Source organism: Xenia sp. Carnegie-2017, unplaced genomic scaffold (genome assembly GCF_021976095.1).
Source record: "Xenia sp. Carnegie-2017 unplaced genomic scaffold, XeniaSp_v1 HiC_scaffold_6, whole genome shotgun sequence".
NCBI lineage: Eukaryota > Metazoa > Cnidaria > Anthozoa > Malacalcyonacea > Xeniidae > Xenia > Xenia sp. Carnegie-2017.
In genome coordinates, this window is record NW_025813526.1 from 3,057,785 (window position 1) to 3,081,656 (window position 23,872).

At 38.6% G+C, this 23,872-nt stretch overlaps 6 protein-coding genes across 6 annotated transcripts; 4 read left to right on the forward strand and 2 right to left on the reverse strand.

Moving 5' to 3' along the window:
* The first annotated feature begins 378 nt into the window (after positions 1-378).
* On the forward strand, positions 379-17,303 carry LOC124457541 (piggyBac transposable element-derived protein 2-like). Its single transcript, XM_047007767.1, has 2 exons — positions 379-1,416; positions 17,289-17,303. The coding sequence occupies exon 1, from the start codon at positions 474-476 to the stop codon at positions 1,248-1,250; it is 777 nt and encodes a 258-aa protein (XP_046863723.1). The 5' UTR covers positions 379-473; the 3' UTR covers positions 1,251-1,416; positions 17,289-17,303.
* Positions 2,162-4,111, forward strand: LOC124456874. Its single transcript, XM_047007185.1, has 3 exons — positions 2,162-2,269; positions 2,767-2,810; positions 3,173-4,111. Exons 1-3 carry the CDS (start codon positions 2,162-2,164, stop codon positions 3,804-3,806), a joined length of 786 nt encoding a protein of 261 aa, XP_046863141.1. The 3' UTR covers positions 3,807-4,111.
* On the forward strand, positions 3,976-4,949 carry LOC124456875. Its single transcript, XM_047007186.1, has 2 exons — positions 3,976-4,589; positions 4,910-4,949. The coding sequence occupies exons 1-2, from the start codon at positions 3,976-3,978 to the stop codon at positions 4,947-4,949; spliced, it is 654 nt and encodes a 217-aa protein (XP_046863142.1).
* On the reverse strand, positions 8,451-10,836 carry LOC124456876. The gene is made up of 6 exons (XM_047007187.1): positions 10,667-10,836; positions 10,159-10,319; positions 9,971-10,057; positions 9,475-9,859; positions 8,743-9,139; positions 8,451-8,608 (listed from the first exon to the last, which is right to left on the reverse strand). Exons 1-6 carry the CDS (start codon positions 10,766-10,768, stop codon positions 8,451-8,453), a joined length of 1,290 nt encoding a protein of 429 aa, XP_046863143.1. The 5' UTR covers positions 10,769-10,836.
* On the forward strand, positions 16,501-18,370 carry LOC124456877. The gene is made up of 3 exons (XM_047007188.1): positions 16,501-16,965; positions 17,143-17,640; positions 18,188-18,370. Exons 1-3 carry the CDS (start codon positions 16,501-16,503, stop codon positions 18,368-18,370), a joined length of 1,146 nt encoding a protein of 381 aa, XP_046863144.1.
* Positions 18,371-19,994: 1,624 nt separating this feature from the next.
* Positions 19,995-20,911, reverse strand: LOC124457542 (calcium-responsive transcription factor-like). The gene is made up of 2 exons (XM_047007768.1): positions 20,665-20,911; positions 19,995-20,570 (listed from the first exon to the last, which is right to left on the reverse strand). The coding sequence occupies exons 1-2, from the start codon at positions 20,870-20,872 to the stop codon at positions 20,056-20,058; spliced, it is 723 nt and encodes a 240-aa protein (XP_046863724.1). The 5' UTR covers positions 20,873-20,911; the 3' UTR covers positions 19,995-20,055.
* Between the last annotated feature and the right edge of the window lie 2,961 nt (positions 20,912-23,872).

Sequence of the window (23,872 nt, forward strand, 5' to 3'; positions counted from 1 at the left end):
AAGTCCCATATATGACCCCTTATTCGTGTTGGTCTGGTAGCTATTGCATATGCTATGTCAGCAGAATATTTTCACAAAGATGGCGTCCTTTGCCCATGAGTGTGTTGATGTTTGTTGGTGAATTTCAAGTCTCCATCATGCTTTTATAGGGACTTTGTGAGAAAATCACTGCACACTGATAAATATTTAGCTCTTCCTTTATCTTTCAGTAGTTTTTGTGCAGTATTGTTGCTTTCTTCATGAAATAAATTCAATTTGAAATATACGGGTCATATATGACCCACTGGGCTTTACGTCAGGTGAGCCTCTTATTGCCTTGTTGATATATAAGCAGTTTATATTGAGCGTATGAACTATATTGTAGACGTTTTGTCGAATTGTTTGTTAAATACAAATTTCTTATTTGTATATATGAATTCATTTTGTAAATTTTCAGTGTTTAAATCTTTTCCTCTACATTGTATTAGTCAATCATGTCCACAAAGAACAATGATTACACAACCAACGATGTTCTCGCAATTCTTGATGATGACAAAAGCGATTTCAGTGAGGGTGGTTATACTGATTGGTCTGAAGATGATAGTATGTCTTGTGGGGACAAATCATGGAGCTTGGCTGAGGCTGGTTTTCAGAATGAACCAGTATTGAGTGGCAACGAAGATGATGGTTGCAATTGCAATGGTGAAGATCCCGAGGTTTATAATAGTGCTGAGGACATACCCTTGACTGCCAGATTAGTCAACAACAAGAATCGCAGTGTCCAGTATATATGGGAAAAGAAAACATTCGAGCCACAGAGTGACAAATTTCAAGGAAAAACTGTGACGGCCACAGATCCTATTGGTTTGTCTGAAACGCCATTACAGTATTTCAAGCGATTCATTACTGACAAAATGTTAGAGCATATTGTGAGGCATACGAACCGATATAGCACACTGAAACATGGAAGATGTGCCAATGCATCTTTGAAAGAAATGGAGCAGTTATTAGGTATGTATTTCAAAATGGGTCTTGCTGAAATGCCATCTTACAAAATGTATTGGGAAAATGGAACTAGATACCCAGCAGTTGCTGATATTATGAGCAGGAACAGGTTCAAGCTGCTTTTAGGTACAATTCATTTTGTGGATAATGAAATTGTTACTGATGACGAGAAGAAAAACAATTTTTGGAAAGTTCAACCATTCTTGGAAATGTTTCGCATGCAATGCCTTCAAGTCATTCCAATTCAGCATCAGTCAATTGATTAAATGATGATTCCATACAAAGGCAAGTTTGGCAACATTCGTCAGTATGTAAAAGGCAAACCCCATCCATGGGGATTCAAGGTTTGGTGTAGGTGCTCACCGAGTGGCTTGCTACATGACTTTGAAGTCTACCAATTTGAAATTGTTATAAGGTATATCATGTAAAATAGTTTTTGCCATGTTCAAATCTTTTTTAAATTACCCATTTATATATTTTACCAGACACATACAGTTTTATCATAGTTCTTTTTTTTATAAACGGTTACAATTTTAATATACAGTCATTATTTTGTTGTTAGTGTATTGTATTACTTAACACCCACGAAGGCCCAATGGGTCACATATGACCCATTTGCCCAATTTGTTCGGATTGCACGAAATTCTTAAAAAAGACCTCTGTTATGTTTAACCGGCCCATAGTAAGTGTTCTTGACTGATAAAAAATTTTTTTCTCACGTAAGCAAATTTTGGGCCCTCCAGGGTTAAACACACAAAACATTTATGTTTCTAATGCAATTTAATTTGTATTTTGACTTGCAGGCATCAAAATTGTTGCAATTTATTAAATGACAAGTGCAATTGCATTGTCATTTATTAAATCACAAGTGCATTGTTTTTACGATTTATTAAATCGCAAGTCCAATGTCATTGCCATTTAATATATTGCAAGTGCAATTTATTTGTGATTTATTATATCGCAAGTGCTATGTCATTGCGATTTATTAAATAGCAAGCGCAATGTCATTGTTATTTAATAAATCGCAAGTGCTATGTTATTGCGATTTATTAAATAGCAAGTGCAATGTCATTGTTATTTAATAAATCGCAAGTGCTATGTCATTGCGATTTAAAACAGGCTTAGCCTGTTTTACCTGAAAATTGGGTCGATAATTAATTGGCGGGAGAAATTCAACATGGAGGACAACGAACAGTTAACGAGAGTTATTTCGGAGGCAGTTGCTAACGCAATTCGACAAGCGAGCAACGAGTCGTCGGGAAATTCCAGCGAGCAACTTAATCAGGTATTTATCCCTTTTTCTCAGCACTTTTTCATCACAATAATGGTACACAGAGATGTTTGTTTGTTGAAATGCTTTGACGAGGGGCTGTCTCAGCCTGTCTACTTATACATATAAAAATGATGTTGAATAAAAAATTGAGGGTCATCGCCATTGCTGGTGATTTCCCTTAGATTATTATAGAAATTCATTTTAAAAAGTCAAACTTCTGGAAACCGAATATTTGTCCTTGACTTCTCATTAGGAAAAAAGTATTCTTGACTTGCAACCATTCTCTTGAGATTTGCAAAACAATGTTGCTCGCCCACGCCTGCTGGTGCCAACAATAACTCTGATAAAATATTCTTTTGTATCAGACCACCAACATGGATGAATTGCACGTCAAGATTCTGGGATTATTGTGCTAACCCAGACGTCTCGTTACCTTGATCACAATTATTTCAAATATTGACACTGGAGTAGCAATATGACAGTCTAAAATTATTATTTTAAACTGACAGGTTGATCGCTTTCAAAGTAATTCAGGAGATTTTGAAATTGACAGGTATACATACGCACACAACATACATTAATTTTATTTCATTTCGATTGGGATGGCAAAAGTACTGCCTCACAATAACGAGCATTATCGTTATCTTTTTTTGGAATCTCGACGCAAGTCTCTTTAAATAATAGCTACCAGCTCAATTTTATCTTCCTAGTTATTATGTCATTGGCTTACATGTAACATATAATAGAAAGCCATAATAGTGTTTTAATGATGTGTTTAGAAGATAACTTCGAAGATAACAAAAATCTTGTTTTATGTGAGATGCATACACATAACATTAATATTCCTAGTATTTTATTTTGAAATAGAAATTGTATGAAAATAGATGTTTAGAAACTTGTTTTGTCATTTCATAGTGTGCATGCTCCTGGTAGACCTAGTAAGAATATCCCGAGAGAGTATTTAGAAAATTTTCTATCAGTAAAGACACCTATCAGTGAAATAGCTCGATTATTGGCTGTTTCCCGGCCAACAGTATATGCTGCAATACAAGCATACAATATTCCTTACGAGGGACGATTTTCAAATCATTCAAACGACGAGTTACGTTGTTCTGTTGTAGCAATCAAACTAGGTCACCCAAATGCTGGTGAGGTGATGGTACAAGGTCACTTGCGCGCCAAAGGTGTTAACGTTCAAAGAAACCGAATCAGAAGTATCATTAAAGAAGTAGATCCTCGTGGTGTTGAAACACGTAGTAGCTTACGAATTCGCCGACGACGTTACTCTGTGCCATGCCCAAATTACCTGTGGCACATTGACGGCAATCATAAACTAATACGTTGGAAGTTTGTGCTGCATCATGGCATTGATGGCTTTAGCCGATTGGTTACATTTGGCAAGTTTTCAAACAATAACCGCGCATCTACGGTCTTGGATCGATTTAACAAAGCAGTCGAGAAGTATGGCCAGCCATTAAAAATACGCACCGGCTATGGGGGTGAAAATGTTCAAATATGGAGGAATATGGTTGTAGTGATTATTACATGAAGTACACCCACCTTAGTAACCGCACCTAGTTTAAGATAATTACTTATAAAGAGACATTTTGTAGATTTTAATTTAGTGTTGAGTAAAGCGTTATTTTGAAAGGTTGTTCTTTGGTGTTTACTTGAATTCAAACTTCTACTTCAATTTACTCAACACTCGCCTTATACCTATGGATAAAGTTTTGAGACCTGAACGGTTTGATGTTATTCCGAACGCGCAAGGCGCTGCAAAACGTTGGACGCACTGGCTCGCGACATTTGAGAACTTCATCGATGCAATACCGTCCATTCCTGATACACGAATAAATAAACTACACATTCCGGTGAATTATGTCACCTCTGATGTTTATCAACTGTTCTGTGATACTGAAACCTACGATGAAGCCATCACCATGCTGAAAACCTTATATGTCAAGCCTCCGAACGAGATTTTTGCTCGGCATAAATTAGCAACACGGAAACAACAAGCAGGCGAAACCCTTGACGAATACCTACAAGAACTGAAACACCTAAGTAAAGACTGCAATTTTCGTCAAGTCTCTGCTGCTCAATATCGGGATGAAGCAATCCGGGATGCTTTCATTAGTGGTCTATTGTCGGGAAGCATTCGACAACGTTTACTGGAGAATAAACAGTTGGATTTAGAAACGGCATTTGATCAAGCTCGAGCTTGGGATTTGGCACAAAAATCATCGGGGACATACAATTCGAATCCCTTCACAAGCGCTGCTGTTACGGCATCTAACGGACATGACGAAAATAATGAAGAAGGACTAAGCGAGAGGTATTTAGCCTCCACTTCACGTTCCGCTAAGTGCTTCTTTTGTGGTAATAAGCAACACCCCGGTCATTATGCCCTGCGAAAGAAGCTATTTGTAATAAATGTAAAAAAAAAAGGGCACTACCAAAGAGTTTGCCGTTCTTCAGCAGTAGTCTCTAATTTAACTCAATCAGCTTACATAACTCTAGCTGCAATGGGGGAGTCATTGCTAAGTTCATGTATTGACATTCGTTTAAAAGAAAGAACTGTTACAGCTCTGGTAGATTCAGGAAGTACTCATTGCTTCATACATGCTGATTTGGTTGAGCAACTTTCATTGACAGTTCATCAGACCAAAGAAAAAGTTACGATGGCTACATGTAATTATTCCACAAAAATGCAAGGATATTGTCTTAGTGTTATAACGTTAAAAGGCCGGTTGTATTCTCAGGTTAAGCTATATATTCTGCCCAATCTGTGTACTCATGTTATTCTAGGGCAAACTTGGCAAGCCCTGCACGAAAGTGTCACTATCCAGTACGGTGGTTCTGCCCCTCCTTTGAAACTTTGCAGTTTAACAGCTTTGAACCTAGACCCCCCACTTTTGTTCCAACATTTAACAGAGGGTTGTAAACCGATAGCTATTAAATCAAGGAAATATAGCCGAGAAGACAAAGAATTTATTACAACTGAAGTACAAAGGCTTCTAGATGAAGGTAAAATTGAACCGAGTGAATCACCGTGGAGAGCACAAGTGGTCGTAACTAGAAACGATCGACAAAAAAAAAAAGATTAGTGATTGACTACTCGCAAACTATAAATAGATTCACACACCTGAATGCTTATCCTTTGCCTAGAATAGATGATATCGTCTCTAAAATCGCTCAGTACAAAGTTTTCAGCACCGTTGATTTGAAAAGTGCGTATCATCAAGTCCCAATTCAAAAGAAGAAAAGAAATATACTGCTTTGAAGCTAACCAGCGTTTGTACCAATTCCGTCGAGTATCATTTGGAGTAACGAATGGAGCAGCAGCTTTCCAAAGAATGATGGACAACTTTATCGCTAAAGAATGTCTAGAAGACACGTTTGTGTATCTTGACAACATCACGATTTGTGGCCGGGACCAAGCCCAGCATGACATAAATCTCGAAAAGTTTCTTCAAGCAGCTAGAAAGCGAAATTTGACGTTTAATCAAGACAAATGCTCCTTCTCAACAACCAGTATTTGCATCCTTGGTAGTATAATCGCTAATGGAGAAATAAAGCCGGACCCGGCATGATTGAGACCTCTGCGAGAGTTACCTGTCCCCCGTGATTTAAAAGAACAGAAACGGATTGTGGGTCTCTTCCTACTATTCTCAATGGATCAAAGACTTTGCAGCAAAAGTAAGACCACTGACACAGAATTCTGTATTTCCAATGGTAGGCGATGCTCTTACTTCGTTTAATCTACTTAAGTCCGATGTCGAAAAATCTGTGGTCCAAGGTGTTGATGAAGCAAAGCCCTTTCAGGTGGAAACAGACGCTTCCGAGTTTGCTCTTTCAGCCACTCTCAACCAAAACGGTCGCCCAGTTGCGTTTATTTCGAGGACGTTAAGCAGATCAGAACTTAAGCACGCTTCAGTGGAAAAAGAAGCAGCGGCTATCGTAGAAGCCGTGAGGAAGTGAAGACACTACCTTACGGGTAAGCATTTTATGTCAATGAGCATGACCTCCGATAAGCTGATAGAGCTCCATGAATCCTTGTGTCACCCAGGAATAACGCGGATGGCACATTTTGTAAAAAACCGTAATCTCCCTTTCTCTATGGATGAAATTAAGCTCATGACACAGTCCTGCAAGATATGCAGGGAAAGTAAGCCTCAATATTACAAAACAGAAAATTTCCATTTAGTAAAAGCGACTCAACCCTTCGAGAGACTTAGTTTGGACTTCAAAGGACCATTGCCGACGACTAATCATAAGTTTCTTCTTACTATAATAGATGAATATTCAAGATTTCCTTTTGCTTTCGCTTGTAAAGACGTTAGCGCGGAGTCAATTATAAATTGTCTCTGCGAATTGTTTTCGATTTTCGGTATGCCAGCTTACATACATTCGGATAGAGGTTCTGGCTTTATGAGTGCAAAAGTTAAAGACTTTCTCTTCCAGAAAGGAATCTTGTCAAGCCGAACCACACCATATAACCCAGAAGGGAACGGCCAAGTAGAACGTTTTAACGGCACTCTATGGAAGACTATTTCCCTCGCGATGAAGACGCGAGGACTACCGGCCAGCTGCTGGCAAGAAGTTTTGCATGATGCTCTTCATTCCATCAGATCTCTGTTGTGCACCGCTACTAATGTAACACCGCATGAACGCCTCTTTATCCACCAACGAAGATCGACGAGTGGAACTTCCATACCAACGTGGCTATCCAAACCTGGACTGGTACTGTTGAAGCGTCAAGTAAAACAATCTAAGTATGACCCATCTGTCGATGAAGTAGAGCTAATCGAAGCAAATCCTCAGTATGCGCATGTAAAATTTCCTGATGGAAGAGAAGATACCGTAGCCACTAAGTTCCTCGCTCCACAAGCTGAGGAAAAAGAGAAGTTATGCGAGAAACCGCTACCACTATCGCCTTATAAAGATAATACTGTAGACGACCCACGTCAATCTCCTTTGGCCACAAAAGACGCTAGGAAACTAAATTATAGTTCGCCAAAGAAGGAAAGAGAAGGGAACTCACTACTAGAGGATCCCGCTCTACCTGATCAGTCGTCTTCACAACAGACACTACCGTTACGCTGCTCGCAGAGAGAAAAGAAACAACCCGACCGCCTGACATATACATGACATTGAACTAAAAGAAAAAAAAGACAATCGGGCAGGACCAGTCTTATTTAGATTATTTAATTTAGATTATATAGTTATTTCAAATAGGAGAGGGTGATTTTAGTGATTATTACATGAAGTACACCCACCTTAGTAACCGCACCTAGTTTAAGATGATTACTTATAAAGAGACATTTTGTAGATTTTAATTTAGTGTTGAGTAAAGCCTTATTTTGAAAGGTTGTTCTTTGGTGTTTACTTGAATTCAAACTTCTACTTCAATGGTAGACGTGCATGGCTCATCATCCCAACCTGTTATTGTTGGCAGCTCTGTACACAACCAGCGAATCGAGCGCCACAACAGAACTGTAAAGGAGCAAGTTATTAATGTTTTCAAACAAAAGTTTTACAATTTGGAAAATCAAGGGTTGTTGGACCCGTCGAACAGTACCGATTTGTACTGTCTTCACTACATCTTTTTGCCAAGGCTAAACAAAGCGCTATTGGAGTTCATCGCAGCACATAACAATCATAATATCTCAACAGAAGAAAATTGCTCACCAGTACAACTGTTTTACAGATATCGCCATCGTACCACTCTACAATTTGAAAGATTTAATGCAGGGGGTCAGGTGCATGGACTGAGTGCAGGACAACTGTTGGAGTTGAATGATAACCCATATGTAGATGTTTCTTCTAATGAAAATGTTCTCGATGAACATGGTTTGCATCAACTTTTGCAAACAGTTGAACCGTTATCTACTGAAGATGGAGAAATCCTGTATCAAAGAGCTATTCAGTTTGTTGGTGAATACTTACTTAACGTTAATGACTACAACTTACATATAAACCATTCAAATTAATTAAATGTAAAAGTATTGAAAAAAAAAACATTGTAAAAAACACTTGAGATTGTTTTTAAAATCTGCAACAACCTAAACTTGTTAATTGAACAACATAACACACAGCTGCACTGTACTCATTAATCTTCAAGCTTTCCCAAAACTGGGCGAATTTAATACTCCAAAATCAAAGCTTGTCTTGAATGTGGAATACTCGCTGTGTCCTAACGGTAAATAAAGAACTGGAACACATGTATTTGCTTTCGAAATTTTCCTTCTGTGAATTCAAGGGAAGACTCATTGTCGAATCCAAGAGGAGGTGGGCAGTATGCCCCAGTTGCAAAAATAAATACTTGAGTCAGGCTTGCCTCGGCGTCCCCATCTTAAATTGAATGAGAACAATAAAATGAAACTAAGAAAAGCAAACAGTTACAAGAGAGGTTTGTTGCTCCAAACAGAAAAATTGATAGCAGAATATTGTTGAAATCACGCTAAATATTGGTTCATTTTACCTACCCATGCAATCCTGTAAGTAATCTCGAAAATATACAACAGCCTCTTCTTGTGAAAATCGAATATTTGATCCTTCTTTGTCGTAATTAGGAATGAACAGAAGATCAACCAGTTGCACATCTAATTTACTCATTTCGCCCATGAAAAATACTTCTCTAAATTTTTCAGGATATCGTTGAATCGATTCCAAAACGCCAAATGTTTCAAGTCCTTCTTTAAGCTCATTGAGAAGAAACTGCACAGAATCCAATAGAGCATGTTGGACCAACAACGTACAGATTTGGGTTTTCTCATTTACATCTGACACAAAAGGAAGAGCTCCTTGGGCTTCTAACATGTTCTTTAAAACGTTGTCTTCAAGTATTTTGTTGATGTCATCAACACTACTGGCATCACTAATCTGAAAATCAAGAAAACAACTTTATTGAAAGAAAAATGGAACGTAAAAATATCTTTAATACGTAATAAAGTTTTGTCCAAGTCAAGTAATGATATATCTAAATCATCTCAACAAACCAGGGTAAGTTTTTCACGAAGTTCTATGTCTGCAATATCTTCCATACATGTTTGTCTGCAATTTCCATTTAATGCAATAGCGTTATACAGCGACCTGCTGAAGAAATTCCCTGCAGGTCCACCGTGCACAAGCGACCAGGCAATAACCAAATTACATAACCTCCACCCGTATTAATAATTTTATGTATTAATAATTACATAAAATTATTAATACAATACGAAATCATAACTTCGCTTGATCAATTCCCTGTTCTCACCCGTGGCATTTTTGAAAAGAACGCGATTGTCCTCAGGACCACAAAATATCCCAGCTTCAAGATTCACAGCGCGGAGCAATAGCCTAAAGTATTCTCTGCACGGTCCTCCTGCATCTACAGCACCCTCATTGCCTCCATGGCTATCAGCAAATTTAATTGACACAGCAGCTTTTGGATTGAATTTTGGATTGAATTTGATTGATTTGAATTTTTTCTTCTTGTTTAAATGACGACAAGAGTCGACCCATATTTGGCTACGATGAACATTTATGAATGATCTAGACTCCTTGTCAATTTCCTTTGCAGAAATATCTGACAATATCGACTGTAAGGATGCATATTCCTCACTGAAAAAATACCCACAAAATGGCCATCGTTTAAAGTGTGTTCCACCAAATCAAACTGCAGGACAATTAGGCAATCGATACAAATTACTTTATTTTGACCAATTATCTTACTTTCTCTCAGCCTGTGACGTTTCAACAAGCTCGACCTCATCGTCTGAAATAATGATTTCTTTTTCTATGATCATATGTTCATAATTGCTGAAAAAGTATTGAAAAAGACAATAATGAGCAAATCAACTGAATGTGCTTTTCCATCAATAAGGAAAATTATTTGTGACACGTAGTTAATATGTGACTACCTTACTCTTGGAGTACAATTCAATTCTTCACTTATACTGCTTTTCGAGTCATTTACAGTAATTTGTTCTTTTACAGGGTTTTCTTCATTTTCAAGCCTCTTGTCATTTACCAAATTTTCACCTCCGGGAGTGAAATCATTTTCAGACTCTGAATGCGAGATCTAAAAATACAATTATCTTTCATGTTATAATAATAATGACTGTAGCACATTGTTAGAAGTTGGCAATTCACATCTTCACAAATACATTTATTTTAACTTAACACTAGCTACTTTCCTAGTTTTACCTGTTTATAACTAAAAGTACTCACAGCTGATTAAAAGATAAAAAGATGAAAGGTCTCTACTTTAAATGCGATTTCTAATTTATTTGGAAAATTTTGTTTTACTCTCCCTTGCATTTGCAAAAATCAAATCAAAAAGCCAGTTGTAGACTGAAATTACACATAAATATGTTGTTGCAATCCTACAAATTCATACCCAAGACAATCTCGTTTTTGTAAACTTACAAAGTTATTAATAGTTGATTGTTGTATTTTCATTTTGAGGGGGGGTTGTTCAGTTGCCACATACAACGTATCCCTCAAGCAGATAGACAAAACCTCTTGCATTCCAATGAAACAAGGTGGAGGTTATGGGAATACAAAGCTTCTTTGCACCAGGAAGAGTGCTATATAAAAGTAATAATAAAAAAAATTAACTTATTAAACGTACATTCTAGTACCTTTTTTAACAGACCTGTGACAAAAAATCCAACAAATGATTTAATTTATACTGTGCGACAAAATTCCACAAAACAGCATAATTCACATGAACAAACCTTAAATACTGGAATGTGAACATGGGGCTGCTATCATTTTCAAAAAGCTCACGAAACAAACTATAAATTTCAGCGTTCATTTGATTTTCATTCCACGTGGACTCAAATGTCATTTTTGCCATCATGCCGTTTTCAACTAATTTTGTCCTGGCTTCACCCCTTGGAATTGGTATATTCATACCAATCACAGGGGGCAAGCAAAAAACATTTTTCGTGTGTGTTTTAGGCCTTGGAAAAATATTCGACTGTCGTCTTTTCCGGCTTGATGTTAGTGTGGCTGATGGTAACCCACCAAAAGAACTTGGCAGCTGTAGTGTATGCATTCGCACCAGGCAATGAGCGCCAAACTCGCATCGTTGTAACGCGCGTCGTGAAGTCTGAAGGTCTCTAATGCTGGAGAAGACGTTACTGCTGACATTTAATTAATAGAGGATCAATTATATTATCATCACTTACGGAAAGCAGCTGGAGCACGTATACGTGCCCAAGAACAGTGGGCAGAAGAATGCACTGCAGCTTTGCATTCTTTCTCTTCCAATAAATCTCCAGGAGTGGATGGCCTCACTTATGAATTTTATCGTACATTCTGGGAATGTATGGGTCCCGATTTAGTGTCGGTGCTCAATGCATGGTGTACCTCAGGACAATTTTCTCTCTCGCAAAGAACTAGGATAATTACTTTACAATATAAAAAGGGGGACAAATTGGATTCCAAAAATTGGCGTCCCATAACTTTATTATGCACTGACTACAAAATTTTAGTGAAAGTACTTACTGGCCGCTTGGCCAAGGTCCTATCCAGTGTAATTTCACCATGTCAAACGTGTGGTGTTCCAGGGCGTTTTTCGGGTGTAGTGGTAAGGCTAGTCCAGGACAGCATAGACTATGCCAATTCAAAAAATCTCGGTGGAGCCTTGTTGTCACTGGATCAAGAAAAAGCTTTTGATAGCTTGCATAAAATTTTGGAAAACATGAATTTCGGAACATCCTTTCGAGCATGGGTTCAAATATTATATACCACTTTATACTCGCGTGTTTTAATTAATGGAACTCTCGGGGGTACTTTTGCTATTTCCCGGAGAGTACGGTAGGGTTGCCTTCTTTCCCCCCTTTTGTATGTTTTGGCAGCCGAACCTATCTCGCGTGCCATTCAAGATTCGACGGAGATCGACGGTTTTTCTCTGCCATCTGGTGACCGATCGAAGATCCTTCAATATGCACATGACACCACCTGTTTCGTGATAAAGGATTCCAGCCTGCTGGTATTGGTAAATTTGTTTAAACGATATACAAAAGCTTCAGGAGCAAAATTAAATATTGATAATACCGAAGGCCTGCTATTTGGTCCATGGAAATCAAGAACGGATCTACCTGTTAGATTAAAATGGTCCACAGAATCTTTCATAATTTTGAGATGTTGAGTCGGCAATTCCACTCTGCCTGACTGGGACAAATTAGTTAAAAAATTTAAATATAAAATAACCTCTTGGTCCTTTAGATCTCTGTCTTTTTGCAGGGTCGGACACTACAGGCAAATACTCTAGGATTAAGTATTTTTTGCTACCAAGGAACGATCTTTGGTATGCCCAAGACAGTCGTACATACTGTTAATAAAATATTATTCCCATTCATATGGAGGAAAAGTAAAGAACCTATAGCACGCAGCTCTGCCGTTGCTCCTCGTCTTCAGGGGGGGTTGGGTGTTGTGCATGTTGGCACAAAATCTTGTTCTTACGTGCAATTTGGCTTGGACGTCTTTTGCTTTCCCAATATACCATTCCTTGGCCTTCTTTTTATTCCATCCACGTCAAGTCTTTAAACAAGATATTGACAGTTTTTTCTCTCGGGAAACCACTCCAGCCTATTTAATCAAGAGACTGCCTAAGTTTTATCAGTCCGTGGTGCATACATGGATGCAGCTCAAGGGACGATGGGAGGATAATTCGTGGTTGGTGGGAACAATGCCAGGTTCTTTGGTTTTTGTTCGGAGGTGGAAGTTGTTTGATGAAGTCCCATTTAATGTTGTAGTTACGTTTGTTTTCTTTCAGTGTCCACGTGTATTTAGAAAGTTCTGTCTCGTTCCGGTATTTAATGTTCGTAATGGATTTAATGTGGTTTCGATATCGTGTCTTAAAAGCGCATGCAGTAACACCTATGTAAGTTTTTGTTTCGTTGTTGTCAGTCGTTGTCACGTCGGCTTTGTAAATCACGTTGGGTTTCAGGCAATTGCCATTTGTCGGGCATAGGTGTTTCTGTCTGCAGTTACATTTCTTTGGGGGGTTGTTCTTGTTCTGGGTTGTGTCTGGGTTAAGTCTTTTTAAAATAGTCTTGTTGTGTCTGGTTATGAAAGTTTTCATGTTTTCGCCGCAGCTGTAGCTTACGCGTATTGTGTGTCGGTTGAATATCTTGGAGAGTATAGTATTTGGTGGGAAATGTTTGTCGATAAGTTGTAGGAAGTCATGGGCGATGTGTGTTTTTACGTTTTTGCTGTATGGTGGGTTAAACCAAGTGACGTTACGTTTTCTGTTGTACGTGGTGTTTACATTGATGTTTGATAGATTAAAGGTGAGTTGGGTGGTGAAGTTGCTTTGTTTAAGAGCTTGGTTGTAAATTGGTGCGGCATTTTCGAAGGTGTCTTTGCCAGATGAGAGTGTGTTAATTCGGTTGTTGATGGATGTGGGTAGTTGGCGTAATACTGATGGTGGGTGGTTGGACGATCTGTGAATGTAGAGGGGCTCGTCATTGGGTTTTCTATATGGTTTGTAGGTGTCGTTGCTAAGGTCAAATGTTACGTCAAGGAAGTTTGTGCCTTCATGGTTTCTCAGGGCTATTCTTACTCGACCAACTACAGCAACGGTACGGAAACAACGTCGGCTTATACCGTGACGATGGCCTTGCAGTCATAAAAACGAAATCTGGAAGACTCTGCAACAAAGAAAGAAAAACCCTCTCACACCTATTTGACGAGCTTGGACTAAAAATCACAGCAATTTTGCACACTCCCAAAGTTCCCTGATAGGAATAAGACAAAGTATACATGTACAGTATGTAAAAAGGAGACAAAATGAATTATGGTGAATGCCAGATTAGTAATGACCAGAGTGACCTGAAAAATATTTTATAATTGTATAATTGTTGTATTTTGATTGCAGTTGCATTATTATATATTTAAGTTACAGATACAAATACAACAGATACAAATTGACACACCTGTCATTTCTGGGAACTTTTTTTTCAGCTTCATTTGCTGTTGTGAAGGTTTTATGGGTAGATGACCTGAGCTTGGTACAGAAATAGCTTGACAATGCAATGGAGGATTGTTTCACATTTTCATCAGCATATTCAAATTTGAGGTATCTATATAGCAAGAATAATAATTATATTAATTATTAATCTACTGGATTGTTTTCATTGAGAAAAAATCATCAATTAACCCATTAATCCTCTCTCTTTTTACAAGTACTGTACAAGGCAAGTAAAATTTTCTGTAATTATAAAATTAAAATAACAAAGTGGAGTGAATTGCAACTTAGTAATGAGTTAATGATGCCCATAAGCAATTAAAACAAATACTGTACTACACTTCTTGTAACTTTCTTACTGAAGAAAAGCTTCAATAATGAGGTCGCTAACAAGACAGCCTGGTTTTAAACATTGAAGTTCAGCTGGAATCAGGAGATTTCTGTACATGTTTCTCCAGTTATCAGATGTGGCATGTAGACATGAGTAGAAATTCTGTTGCTCTTCTTGTTCTCCATCCTCTATCGTTTCTACTGGAACATTGACCTTGTACATTTTCTTTAGCATATTTGCCCTTGTACCAACGCGATTTCGATGCCACCAATCCAACTGTTTTTTTCCTGTTTTTTTCATCTTTGCTATGCAACCGATATTCTTTAACTTTTCCATTTTTCGTTTACTGTTTTCCTTTCTTGACTTTTTTGGAGAAGCACGAATATATATCCCTTCACTGCTCTTTGGCACAGTGGCACTGAGCTTAGAAATAAGGGTCTGCAGCTCTTTCGTCACATCACTCAAAACGTCTGCATCTTGGCTTAGGTAAGTCAGTTCTTTAAGTTGCTGTAATGTAGCCCTTGTTATATTTGCTGCATGTTTTGCAGTATCTCGTACGATTGTCCTTTTTTGTGGAAGTTGTCCCACAGCAACTGGTTGTACATTTTTGCTGTCTTGGCTACTTGACTCGATTTTGTCTGTGTGGGTGCTGGTGTTATTGTCGTCAATTTCCATGTCTTCTGGTTGATCATCATCACATTCCAATTCATTAACATCCTTATCAATCGTTTACAAAGATGATTCTCTGTAGTTTAGTGGCAGGTTATACCAGTCAGCACTTGTGTTTTCAAACACTGCAAACATATGCTTACAGGGGCATTTGAATTTTCTCCAGTCAGGGCAGCTGCAAGTGGGAGAGGCTAAATCAATCGAGTAAGTCTGCTTTGAACTCTCTGATGTTACTTGAAATCTTAACTCTCCAAGATCTTGCACGTCCTTCGTTGTGTACACTGCTGACGAATGTATTCTTTGCATGCAATGCTTGATAAATCCATGAGGCTGACCATGCAGAAAATCTGGAATTTCTTTGTTGTAAGCCTTGATGTTCTTATTAAGCTTCAGATTCTTCAGCACGTAGAGTTTGTACTGTTCTGGGCAAAAGCATTCCACAATTACTTTAGCAACACCGCTTAGTGTCTTGTCAGTTCCCTTTGAGAGGTAGTTATACTTGAAAACTTTATTTTGTGCTTCAATACCATTATTTGTATTGATCTTAATGTCTATTTTAGGTTCCCTATATGCTCTTGCCCATCGTTTTTCCTCAGGAAACCACGTTCCTTCGAGCCATCTCTGAACTTGGGCATTATTTTTATACACATCTGAATCTACAAGCTTCTTTTTTGCTTCTGCAACATTTGTAAATGGAGATTCTGTATTTGAAATCCACGGCGTGTAAACCATGCTTCTTAAGAGGTGTAGCAACTTCTCTCTATCCTCGGATGTCAGACCATGCTCACTTTTCTTTGTCCATCTTTCCCATGCTTGTTCCCTGTGGAAATCACATAGAAACAGTGGCGTAGCTAGAGGTCATGCTTGTCATGCTGAACATGACTTACTTTTTCGGCAATTTAGATTTTTTTCGATAATTAATTCTTTGATTTGTCTGTAAGACGTAGCTTTTGGTTTGCAGGCTTTTACAATAAAGTGCATGGAAGAAATGCGCTTGGGTTTTTGGACTACGCGTTGTGTTACGAAAAAAAGCCCGCAATTAGGGAAAACCTTAGCCACCTGAGCGCTGTATACGTTGCTTATTGATGACGTTTGAAACTCCTGCTTTCCACTTGAGAGCATGACTTCCTTCGAAAATACGCTTCTTTGATTGGCCAAATTAGGCTAAGTTCTTGCATACTTCCGCCAAAAGTCATGCCATGAACTCATTGCAGGAGTTTGATTGTTTTGACGATACGCTATTATACGATCATATAATTACTTCGATTGTTTATTTCGGTCATGGAAGGAGTTGAGCAAAATCAATCGACCATTTCCTTTTCCCCCTTTGATGGTCAGGATATAGTAGCAGAGCTGGTAGAGAGATCGTTTTCCTCACGAAATATTAGTGAGCAGAAACAAATAGCTCGCATGTCAAGGCCGATACCGAAGCTTACACTAAAGACGAATGATAGGAGCTTTCAAGAAAGTTGGTATTCGAACAAGGACTGGCTGTGTGGTAGTGTGAGGAAGAATAGATTGTTTTGCTGGCCATGTCTTTTGTTTCGTTCTTCCCCTAGAAAGTCTCCATGGGCTTCAACAGGCTATCATAACATGCATAGTTTTAGTGGTGACAGCATAAAACACGAGAAAACAAAATCTCACATGGAGGCATACAAGCAGTGGAGGTTATTTGATTCGAGGGAGAGTGTTGATGTTTTGTTTTCGAGAGCTCGGCGAGAAGCAGTAGAGAGGCACAATGAGGAGGTAAGGCAAACAGAGAGATGCTAAAAAATATTGGGGAGGCAGTTTTACATCTTGCCAAAGAGGAATGAGCATTTAGAGGACATGATGAGAGCAGGGCTAGTCTTAACCAGGGTAATTATAGAGAATTACTAAAATGCTTTGGAAAATTGGATTCTGTTTTTGACCGTCGTTTGCAAGGTAGACTGCAAGGTACAGAGAGAGTGGATGAAGGTGGAGTTTTTTACTGGGGTTTCAGCTGATGTCCAAAATGATTTAATTGAGTGTATTGACTCAGTCATTCAGGATGAGATTGATGATGAAATGAAAGAGTGTCAGTTTTTTAGCATTCAAGTTGATGAAACAACTGATGTTACAGCAAAAGCACAACTCAGTGCCATTATACGACTAGATAAAGGGAGTGAAATTGTGGAAAGATTTTTAAAATTTAGAAATGTTAGTACCGACCGAAGTGCACAAGGTATTAGTGATATAGTTAAAGGCATCTTAGAGAGATATGGAGAGGCTGTAATACCTAAATTAGTGATGCAGACTTATGATGGGGCATCTGTGATGAGTGGTCATCTAAATGGTTTACAGGCAATTTTAAGACAGGTGTACCCCTATGCTTATTTTTTTCATTGTGCAGCACATAGGCTTAATTTGGTTTTATGTCAATCTGCTTTGAAAATTAAGGAGGTGAAAATATTTTTTGCTAATGTTTCTTCATTTTCCACCTTTACAAATTCCAGTCCTGAAAGAAAATCCCATTTGAAATCTCATGGGGTTGATATACCTGCTCTAGGGGAAACTAGGTGGTATTTCAAATCTCGAGCTGTGTCTGCTATTTTTAATAATTATGATACACTAGTGAAAGCCTTTACAGAGATAAGTGAAAATCCTTGGAAATGGACTGATGAAACAAGTACACGTACTGATGGCCTCCTCCACTACCTTGAATCATTTCTTTTTTTGTTTCCTTTTACTACTTTACTACCAAATCTTGGAGAGATCAGCCATTTTATATGATATTCTACAAAATAGGTCTACTGATTATGCATTTGGCATGAGAAAAATTGAAGAATTTGGTAATTTTCTAATTTCCCTCCGCAATGAAACAGCTTTTGAAATTTGTTATTCTGCAACTGAAAGTAAAACTGGTCCTCCATCTCGAAAATCTGAGATAAATATAAATTTTAAACAGCTCTATTACGAAGTCATTGATTGTGTAACAAATATGCTTAAGGAAAGATTCACGGATGCAGAGAGCTTTTCATTTCTTGACTTAGTCAATCCTAAACTTTTTGTGCAGTGGAAAACAGCTATTCCTAATGAAAAAATTCAACAACTATCAGCAAAATATGGTCCTCTCTTTAATATACCTAGGCTTGAAGTCAACTTTTTTGTGTACCAAGATAAAGATTTTTAAAAGATAACTCCATGGAATTATTGAAATACATTTATCACATTGGTATTCACCAGTGTATACCAATTTGTTAAATTATTGAAACTTAACGCTGTTATTGCCATTTCTAGTGCTTCAGCTGAAACATCGTTTTCATGTTTAAATAGGGTGAAAACTTTTTTAAGGAATTCAATGGGGGATGAACGCCTTGGCTCATTATGCAGAATTTCAATTCATAAAGATATTTTAAAAGCAAAAGACGATCAAAAGCAATTACATCCAGCCATCCTGGATAAGTTTATTAAAAAACCTCGCAGACTAAATTTTTCATACAAATGAGTCTGCATGGCTCATTTTTCACTCTCTAATGCCGCTTTAAGCAAACCAAAAACAAATCTTTGAAAATGTATGTTTTTGATAATTAGTTATTGCACTTGATACAACCATTTGTCTCCTCTGAAGCAGATCAGCAATAATCACTAAACCAAATAAACTGCGCTTAAAAAAGGTGCTTGATAAAGGTTAAACTTTTCTGGAAAAATTGTGAAATGGTTTTGAAGGGTTGGAAAAAGACCGAGATAAGATGAGAATTGAGCATTTTCATTCTTTAAAAAATGTCCCAGATGGTCTCCCATTTCTAACCAAATTCCTCTTTTCAACTGAGGTGTGAGGGCGAGAATCTGGCGCCTTAAAACCAGACTGCTCATTAAAAAGGCTCTAATGAGGGCTGTCTATGTCGGAATCACATTTTTATACTTCCAGAGTGGATGTGTTGTGTGTTTCCTAGGCATGCTGATGAGCCCTGACATAGGGCGAAACAGTCCAAGACTGAAGGATATTTGAAAAATAAATTTAAACGGTTGTACGAGGCGTGACGTTCCATGTTATAGCTTCGTAAATACAAACCAAAAAAAGCGTTTTCCGGGAGTTTAAGGCATTTAATTTTCAAAATTTTTGACATTCGGCGCCAACCATGGTGGTGCCTCGTGGGCTGTGCACTAGCGTATGAGCATGACCTTGTTATCTCAACCAGCTTCGCCACTGCATAGAAACACTGATGCTCCCACGTCCTGAAAAACTGTAATTCGGAGAAAAAATCAAAAATCAACTAACTACTGTACATATAATGAGGCATGGCATTCTCAATGACTTTGCTCTTACTGCAACTTACTCTACGTTCTCGCAATTAGTAAGCCCTCAGCAAGCCATTTAATTCTAAAATAGTTTTTCAGACCCTTGACAATTTATAGTATAGTTTAGCAATGTTGCAACTTACCTGACTCAATGGAATGAATTTCAACAACTGAGAAGTCGGTCATAAAATTTGCTGGCTTCCATTCAGGATTCCACTCCCGCAAGACGTGAAGTGCTTCACTTACTTGCTCTTCCGTTTCATCTTGAACAACAAAATCTCCTAAAAAAAGTGTTGTATATTGCTTAAAAACAATTGGACTTCACAATGCACCATGCACCAGCAGCAGTCAATTGCCAGCGTGGGAGTTAACATAAGCAAATGATGTTGAAAATGACCATAATAGACTATAGTTGTTGTCTTTGTATGGAATGAAAAACGGGCTAGTAAAAGAAGGAGATTAAGTTTATTGTCTTGCTTCACTGTTACTTCTACCTTCATCTTAGTTTTTTTTTACCTTTCTCTGCTTTTAAAACATACGGGCATGTATGTTCATTTTTCCTCTATTTTATTTTATTTAGGTATTTTTTGACAAACATGTATGCATGCGCATTTTATAAGATGCAAAACTGCAGTAAATACCGACAACTGCGTATCTGTTGTTGGTTTTTACACAAACAAAGAAGAAAGGAAGGGCATAGTTGGTGGTTTTGTATGTAGCATCAATGAGTGAAATCTCGTTGCCATATTTGACCATCAGACGTTGTTGCCACTGTTCCTGATGAACATATAAAAGTTTCTGGCTTGGCTCTGCCGTTTCCCTTTCTTCCTTCACTGTACACATGCGTAAGTGAAACTTTGATGTGGGGTTTTTGCTTGTCCATTCGTCAATCATTTTTTGCAAATTCACCTGATCCAGTTTGCTAAGTTTTTGTTTGTTGGTAGCTGAGTAGATATGATTGATGATGTCTGTGCTGGTTGGATAAAATGACCGGTTAAGTGTTGAGGGCCTTGGACTTTTATCATCTTGGAACAATATGTTTTCCACATGGTAGGTAAGTAACTTTTTAACTTCCTGCCACTGTGTTACACCTATTTAATAAAAACAGCCCAATAGTTCTGGATGATAATGTAAGGCCGTATTGCCGTTAGAGTTTGATGAATGTTTAAAATCAGTATGCCTCACCTGCTGCAACAAGCTCGTGGATTTTCTCTATTATAAGCGGATGGACCCCATTGGAAATGCCGCACACTTCTCCGTGTGGGTGGTTTGTGTGTGCTTGCTGGTTTGGACCTTTGACAAAAAACCTCTTTATTTTTTTAATTTGCGCTTCATTGTGTTCTTTATCGATTTTTAACTTGTTCAAGAGCGATGGTTTAATGACTCGTTCCATCTACAATAATTTGGACACAACGCAATTAGTGTTGAGGCTGGCTTTAAGATGATTAGTTCCTTTAAGCAACGTCATATGAATCATCACTCTTCTACACAAGAAGAATCATAGATTAGAGATGAAAAATTGGCGACCGATCACTCTCCTGTGTTTGGACTATAAGATCCTGTCAAAAGTACTCACTATTTGTCTGTCTGCCGTGATAGCTTCGGTAATCTCCCCATGTCAGAGTTGTGGCATCCCTGGTCGATTCTCAGGTGAATTGATCTGTCTCGTCCAAGACATCGTGTAGCACGCTAATACTAACTCTATGGGGGTTGCTCTGATCCCTTTAGATCAAGAAAAAGTGTTCGATCGGGTGGATTGGAGCTTCATGCAGCGTGTTATAGCACGCATGAATTTTGGACCATCTTTTCGTGGGTGGGTATCCATGGTGAATGACACTTAGGGCGCACCTTTTTCCATCTCTCGTGGTGTTCGTCAGGGATGCCCACTTTCCCCACTGCTCTACGTGTTGGTAGCAGAAACATTGGCTCAAGCAATCAATTCAGACCCTGAAATAGATGGATTTCAACTGCCCTCGGCACAGACATCAAGTTGCAACAATATGCAGATGACACAAGTTGCCTTGTGTCATCAGACGCCAGTCTTTGTGCATTATTTACCCTATTCGCCCGTTTTGAACGCGCATCGGCAGCTAAACTTAATATTGCAAAATCCAATAGGACTGATTGATAGGACTGATTTACCCATCGCTCTACAATGGTCCAAGACCTTTTTAATCAGATTAGGCTGCCACGTCGGCAACGGTACTTTGCCGGAATGGGATGTCTTACTAAAAACATTGCACTTGCGCCTATTGGCTTGGAAACAACACTCGCTCACCCTGGATGGTGGAGCCCTGATTGCCAACACGCTAGGGCTCTCTCTTTTCTGGTACCAGGCAACCATCTTCTCGGTACCCAAAACAGTACTCCATGAGATTAACAAACGATTGTTCCCTTTTATTTGGAACAAATCTCGGGAACTTATTGCCAGAACATCCATCGTTCAGCCCCCCTCTCATGGTGGCCTTGATGTCATTAACGCGGCAGTTAAAATCAGCTCGCTCCGAGTCATTTGGTTGCGGCGTTTATTGACAAAAACCTTTGCACCACCATGGCCAGAAATGCTGGCTTATCACCTGAACAATATCTTTCGGCAAACAATCTTCGAACTCTTTCAAAGAGAAACAATCCCAGCATATCTCATCCGACGCAAGCCCAAATTCTATGGCTCACTCATCACCACCTGGGTGGAACTACGAGGTAGTCGTGATAAAGATGCATGGATCGTCCCTAGAGAGAAATCAACAATCTTCCTCTCGGATATGACAGCCAAAATTGGCTATACTATCCTCTGTCATGCCCAAGCCAAACCGCATAAGTCAGTCAAACGTTTTGAAAATCAACAAATCCAGGTACACTAGCCCTTGGTGTGGAGCTCCCTCCCATTATGGCGTTATGTGCGCTCGATTAATGACACAGCATTTATGTCATTCCATGGGGCCCTTCCAACAGCTGATCGTCTCGGTATGGACGTGAATGCACTTTGGTTTTGTGGGCAATCAGATTCCTTGATCCACCTATTCATGGACTGTCCAGCTGCAGTATGTCTCCTTGCTTGGATCACACCATTAATCCAAGCACATCGTCCAACTGTAGTACTTACCACCAGCACCATCTTCTTTGGATCCAAAAACTAGATAAAATGCCATCGGTATTTACTGCTCTTCTAGGAGTCATTCGCCACCATCTCTGGCTTAATCATCCGTCACCGTTTCGATCACCTTCGATCCGATCTTGTCCTGGCACTCCATAAATGCAAAGCCACTTGCCGCTTTACGATAAAGATGCAACAGCGACATTTAACACCACACATGTTCCAGGTTCAGTGGCTACTCGATGGTATCGTTGGACATTTACAAACGGACGGGTCGTTGGTCTTCTCCAAAGACTTTGTCACATAATGTGTTGTCTTGTGTGTGAATGGGTGAGAGAGGGGGCGCCTTCATTGGAAGTACTGCCTGATCACCTGTTCTGTATTGTTGACCTGGCCTCGCTTCTAGTGGCCTCCCTGAGTGTACCTGTCTTGCACTTGTGAGTTCGTAGTTCTTGCACACCCCGACTACGTTAACTCAGCCAGTCCCCACCCAAAATAAGATCAAGTGTAGTTTACATGACGTCTTTGGATTGCGCTCCGGATTTTTCGAAATTTTCCGCCTAAATCTCTACATTTTCGCCATAAAAATTCCTACACTTCGTAGCTAAAAGTTTTCTGGTCATGTTGAGACCATTTTCGTGTACTTTGGTGGAAGAAATAGTATAAAATTTGTTTCTTTCATTTCGATAATATACGCGCGCTGTTTTGTTCACGTGGCATCGAAGACATCGTTGGATTTCTCGACGTTCCTCGTACAGTTTATATTGTTTCTACATATCTAAAGATTCCTTGGAACCTCATCTACATTTTGGTAATATTTTTCTTCACAAGTTTATTTTTATTTTTATTCACACGAAACCTATGGCAATATATCCATCGTCAATGAAGGATCTCCAACACAACCATTTAAAAATATATTTCCCACTACTTCTTCTGCTTTATCTGATGTCTCCTCAAGTTCTTTAATGTCAAACTCGCCCACCCTCGCCAGTTCCTGTTACCCCAGATTAACATATTCAGATGAAGAAAACTCAACCAATTAATAACTACTCCAAACGATGCAAGAGAAAACAAGACACAAATGAAATGGTTGATGCCCTTTTGGTCAAAGCTTTACATAATGATTCACAGCTGTTGGGTAAAAAAGAAAACAATCATGATCAAGATGATACAGACAGTCTTTTTTGTCGAAGCATTATTGGTCAAATGAAACAATTGACCCCAAAAATTAGAAATAAAGCATGTTGTAAAATTTCTCAAGTTATGTTTGAACTCATAAATGAAGAACAATGAATTATT

Excerpts from the sequence above, each read along its gene's own strand:
- LOC124457541 (XM_047007767.1), top strand. The coding sequence starts at position 474 with ATGTCCACAAAGAACAATGATTACACAACCAACGATGTTCTCGCAATT.
- LOC124456874 (XM_047007185.1), top strand. The coding sequence starts at position 2,162 with ATGGAGGACAACGAACAGTTAACGAGAGTTATTTCGGAGGCAGTTGCT. Across the intron at positions 2,270-2,766 it reads CCAGCGAGCAACTTAATCAG|GTTGATCGCTTTCAAAGTAA; the intron begins GTATTTATCCCT and ends TTAAACTGACAG. Across the intron at positions 2,811-3,172 it reads GGAGATTTTGAAATTGACAG|TGTGCATGCTCCTGGTAGAC; the intron begins GTATACATACGC and ends GTCATTTCATAG.
- LOC124456875 (XM_047007186.1), top strand. The coding sequence starts at position 3,976 with ATGGATAAAGTTTTGAGACCTGAACGGTTTGATGTTATTCCGAACGCG. Across the intron at positions 4,590-4,909 it reads GAAGAAGGACTAAGCGAGAG|TTCATCAGACCAAAGAAAAA; the intron begins GTATTTAGCCTC and ends TTTCATTGACAG.
- LOC124456876 (XM_047007187.1), bottom strand. The coding sequence starts at position 10,768 with ATGCAAGAGGTTTTGTCTATCTGCTTGAGGGATACGTTGTATGTGGCA. Across the intron at positions 10,058-10,158 it reads AATTGTACTCCAAGAGTAAG|CAATTATGAACATATGATCA; the intron begins GTAGTCACATAT and ends ATACTTTTTCAG. Across the intron at positions 9,860-9,970 it reads ACGTCACAGGCTGAGAGAAA|TGAGGAATATGCATCCTTAC; the intron begins GTAAGATAATTG and ends GTATTTTTTCAG.
- LOC124456877 (XM_047007188.1), top strand. The coding sequence starts at position 16,501 with ATGGAAGGAGTTGAGCAAAATCAATCGACCATTTCCTTTTCCCCCTTT. Across the intron at positions 16,966-17,142 it reads TAGAGAGGCACAATGAGGAG|GTAGACTGCAAGGTACAGAG; the intron begins GTAAGGCAAACA and ends GTCGTTTGCAAG. Across the intron at positions 17,641-18,187 it reads CTGCTTTGAAAATTAAGGAG|GAAAGATTCACGGATGCAGA; the intron begins GTGAAAATATTT and ends AATATGCTTAAG.
- LOC124457542 (XM_047007768.1), bottom strand. The coding sequence starts at position 20,872 with ATGGAACGAGTCATTAAACCATCGCTCTTGAACAAGTTAAAAATCGAT. Across the intron at positions 20,571-20,664 it reads CCACGAGCTTGTTGCAGCAG|GTGTAACACAGTGGCAGGAA; the intron begins GTGAGGCATACT and ends TTTATTAAATAG.